Raw genomic sequence first — 5,000 nt, 5'->3', positions numbered from 1 at the left:
ATCACTCTCTCTTTCTTTATAACACATTTATAAATAACAGTTACTCTTACCTCTCTACTCACTCTCTCTTTCTTTATAACACATTTATAAATAACAGTTACTGTTACCTCTGTAATCACTCTCTCTTTCTTTATAACACATTTATAAATAACAGTTACTGTTACCTCTCTACTCACTCTCTCTTTCTTTATAACACATTTATAAATAACAGTTATTCTTACCTCTCTACTCACTCTCTCTTTCTTTATAACACATTTATAAATAACAGTTATTCTTACCTCTCTACTCACTCTCTCTTTCTTTATAACACATTTATAAATAACAGTTACTGTTAGCTCTCTACTCACTCTCTCTTTCTTTATAACACATGTAGCAATAACTGAAATATCAGCTATAAATCTCTCTTTTCAGCTCTGGTGTCTCTGCTATAATTACTGAGCAAAAAATTATTAATGAAAACAATTACGCAGTTATGCAAGTTAAAACAAACACACAACCTCCCCCTCAAAACAAAACAAAACAAAACAAAAAAAGCTGTAAATAACACAATGTGAAAAACTCCCTTTCCAGAACAAACTCTTATTAGTGTTAATTACACAACATAGTCTAATGTGTCCCATGTGATTCCACGTGGCTGTGAATCTCATACCTGAGAACATGTTATGACATGTGAAAATATCAACTGATCAATTCATTTATGTCTTCATGGTTATTACTAGTGCAACACTCATAAACATGAAGATGACCCTGGTGAGGAAGATGATGATGTTGATGTTGATGATGATGATGATGATGACGGTCATTTTTGACAGCAGTTGTATGCATTACTGAACCCGTGAAGTGTAATCTTTGGTCAGGAGACTTACATCTTTCAGGCAGCCCATGAAGTTGTTACTGACGGGTGAACCGGGCAGGTCCGCCGTGTTCGGACTCCCGCCGATGTAGAAAAAATCATCCGAGCCCAACATGGTGTAGTCTTCCTGTGTGTAACCAGTGGTGGTGAGAATACCATCCACTGAGATGGTCACCTAGGCCCAACATGGCCCCACAGAGAGACAGAGAGAGAGAGAGAGAGAGGGAGAGAAAGCAGGAGGAAGAGGAAGGGGGGGAAGAGGAAGAAATTGCATTATACACAAGATGTGGCTGGTGGAGAAATCTCCTTGTCTGTGTTCTTTGTTTCACGATATACGAAAAAAGGTTTTTTTTTTTTTTGGTTTTTGTTTTTTTAATTTGAATGTGCTTTTGGAGCTCAGGATGGGGCCAGTTGCTATGGAGTGCAGCTGATAAGACTCTGAGGCTAACCTCTCGCACCTCAGCGTTTCCCGCTCCGTCTCGCGCTCGAAGCGACGTAATCCGTTCTGTCGCCCACCCAACACTGTCTGCTACACACTTCACTAAAGTATTAACCAGGTATACGCAGAATTACCATTTTTCCCCTTTTCAGTTTAATAATGCTCTCTGATCACTCGATAGCATGAAAATCACACTCATCCCCCTATCCACATCGCTCACTGCTTCTCCCTCTATCAGCCCATATCCAGAGACAGACAGATTCAAAATAACTCCCTTCAATATTTAATTACACTAAGCTGTGCCTTTTGTACGGGGTTACAGGAGTGAAACAAATCTTTGATCGCCGTCAGAGCGGAAAGGGGGCCTGGGAAGACTCGTGTGAGCCGAAGGTAGAGGAGATAGAACAGCTGAAAATAACCCTTTTCTCTCTCTCTCTCTCTCTCTCTCCTTTTTCTCTGTTTCAAAGCACAGCTGGAACTGAGTGAAAAAGTTCCCCTCAGGTATTTAAGGAAGCGTCTGCCAGCTCTGGTTAAGTGTAATAGGTGATGCTTTTACTCTGAGAGCATATTTAGGTTTTGTGTTGGTTTCTTTCTTGGGCTGTTTTTCATTTATTTATTCTTTATTCATTTTTGTGTACTTACACATGGCTGTTTGACTTGACACCTGAGAACAAGCTGATTTGATCTGTTTTCTAAATAAATCGCAACACTACATTTCTCACGTGTTCGGGCTGTGAACGGGGTCTCACTGCTGAACTTACACCCTGTCGGACCCTGTTCGGTTCTGTTCAGGTCATCTGGGTTTCATCATTTATTTATTGTTGGTCTATTACACTGCACTGGTAAGGGACAGTACACACTGGTCTTCATGAATGTCAGAGGGAAGAGTTATTTTTCTGTGTGAGAGACACGGAGAGACAGAGAGGGAGAGAGAGAGAGTGAGAGGGAGAGAGAGAGAGAGAGAGAGAGAGAGAGAGAGAGAGAGAGAGAGAGAGGGAGAGAGAGAGACAGAGAGAGAGAGAGAGTGTGAGAGGGAGAGAGAGAGAGAGAGAGAGAGAGCGAGAGAGAGCGAGAGAGAGAGAGAGAGAAGATCCTAAAATACATCCGTTTGAAGTTGTAACATGGTTTAAAGGCTGCGATCGGTTCTTGTCTCCATGTTTCAGTCTTTGAACAGGTAATTTTAATTGACTACTCGACCTTGAGACTCGACTTCATGATGAGCGGAGACAAACTGGCCAATGAAAGAGTTTCATGCTAATCAGTGTTTGGGATAATTGAGTTACATTAAAATGTGAATGTCTTTTCCAGGGAGAAACAGAGAGAGGGAGAGAGAGAGAGAGAGAGAGAGAGAGAGAGAGAGCTAGGTTGCCAGCTGCCCTGATCTGGATGCGAGCTCTCATTCAGAGTGCATTCTCTCTTTTAATTACCCAGACGGACCTGGAGAGAGACGCCACCGAAATGTCCAAACTCACACATACACTCACACACACACACACACACACACACACACACACACACACACACACACACACACACACACACACACACACACACAGCCTCTCTCTCTCTCTTTCTGACACACACACACACACACACACACACACACACACACACACACACACACACACACACAGCCTCTCTCTCTCTCTCTCTGACACACACAGACATACACACAGACATACACACAGACGTACACGCACATGCACACATACAGACAAACACAGTTAAGCATAAATATCGATTCTTTTCGTTCTTTTTTTTTTTTTTTTTGCTTGTTTGTTAGGGGTTTTTTTGGTCCTTTTTTGGTCCTTTTATTTTCTTTTCTTTATTTTTCTTTTCTTTCTTTCTTTCTTTCTTTCTTTCTTTCTTTCTTTCTCGCGTTCTCGCTTTCTCTCTCTCTCTTTCTTGCTCTTTCTTCATCGTTCAGTTCCTGTGTGTTTGCCTTAGCTGTCAGTGTTGCGTTGAAACTGTGGGAATGATAGTTATGATTTTGTCCCGTCCAATTAAAGCAGACTGTGATAAAGCTTAGCTTTCAGCTCAGTCAACTGTGTGCCCGTCTCTTTTATCAGTCAAATGACTTTCTTCTCAGGCAACAGCTAACGCAGCCCACGCCCTACCAAGAGTTCAGCTTTTGACTTCTCCACAATGTAATGCCATAAACAGCCGTCTCATTTCACAATCCAATACGAAGTGAACACAGCTTGACTTATAAACTCACATTAACTACCACGGTTACTACACAGTTTGTCTTACTGAGCACCAATGAACAGCCTGTTATTTTCAGATAGAGTGACACCAAACACACACACACACACGCACGCACATGCACACGCAGGCGCATGCACGTACACACACACACGCCCGCGCACACACGCACACACACACACACACATTGACACACACACACACACGCCCACGCACACACGCGCACACACACACACACACACACACACACACACACACACACAGTAGTAAAGTTGTGGAAGTCATAGTGCTGGGTGTGTAAGGAGAGTGTTCTAAACGTACTGCTGTTAATAATGTCCTCACAGCTGCACTCCACAGGAACCTCACCCATCTCTGAGCTCTCTGTCTTCACCGCTCTTCTCTTTCTCACTCGCTGTTTAGTTTTCATCTTTTCATTTCTTTATTCATTCTTCTCATTGTTGTCTTTTATTCGTTTTTGTTATTTGTTTTTGTTTTTCATCCGTACCGTACTTCCCTCCAAACAGGGCAACCCATTTTTATGTCTGCTGTCATGGCTACTCTTGATTGACTGATAGGTTGTCGTAGCAACTCTTGACTGACTGATTTGATTGGCTCAGTTCAGAGTCTGTGTGTAATCTAAAGGGGCTGGACGTTGTTGACGAGCACATAGCTAGAGCTGGGCTGGTGATTGGCCAATACTCGGGCTTGCTGTCTATGATGTCACCTGAGGGAGGTGTGGCATTTGTCGTGAAGTTAGACCACATTTAGAGCTGTGTTGGCATTGTGTTTTTTTTTTTGGGGGGGGGGGGGGGGTCAGGGGATAGCAGATTTGAGAAATAAGCTGTTGGATAAATAGATAGACAAAATGATCTTTTATGTTCAGAGTCCATGTCTGTGTGGGTGGTGACATTTTCCAGGGCTGCCAGATCGTCCCCCCACCCCTCCACCCCCACTCCCACCTCCCTGACTCCCCCTTCCCTAAACTCTGGCAAACGGCTGGTGTCAAAGCTCGTTAAGAGAATTAATGTGTCATTAATGAAGAAGGAGAGTCATCCAGCTGCCTGCCACCTGCTGTGGAGCGCCGTCTGAAAGAGTGAGAGACAGTAAAGTTAGTGCTTTGTCTTTTCTTCACACACACACACACACACACACACACACACACACACACATTGTTTTCTGTTTTCTCTTTTTTTTTCTTTTGAATTCAGGTGACAAGCGTGGGTTCTTGCACACATGGGAGTGTTACTGATGAGCAGTTCTGCCTAACACCCGGTTTAATGCTGAATGACATAGTTTAGTGTTACACTGAAGACACTCTTCAGATCTCAGTCCGTGTAGAACACTCTGGAATTCACTTATTCATCTCGGCCACACTCAAGCGGACTCACAGAAACCACAACTGGTCCTGAATCAACTTTATTCTCTGTTCATTCACCATTATCTTACAATACGCTGCTTTGTTTGAGCCTTCACAAAAGAAAATCAATAAAATAAATAAACAAA

At 42.7% G+C, this 5,000-nt stretch overlaps 1 protein-coding gene across 5 annotated transcripts in view; it reads right to left on the bottom strand.

Annotated features, from left to right (window-relative positions):
- The window catches only part of nrxn2b (neurexin 2b), a 543,549-nt gene that overhangs the window by 308,966 nt on the left and 229,583 nt on the right, over positions 1-5,000 (bottom strand). For all 5 annotated transcript variants that reach the window (XM_030779476.1, XM_030779479.1, XM_030779477.1 and 2 more), the window contains one exon: positions 867-1,028. In XM_030779476.1, coding sequence (XP_030635336.1) covers positions 867-1,028 — 162 coding nt within the window. The remainder of the gene's footprint in view (positions 1-866; positions 1,029-5,000) is intronic.

Source organism: Chanos chanos, chromosome 7 (assembly GCF_902362185.1).
Source record: "Chanos chanos chromosome 7, fChaCha1.1, whole genome shotgun sequence".
NCBI lineage: Eukaryota > Metazoa > Chordata > Actinopteri > Gonorynchiformes > Chanidae > Chanos > Chanos chanos.
Note: the sequence above shows the minus strand (reverse complement) of the source record. Positions and strands in the feature narration are given on the sequence as shown.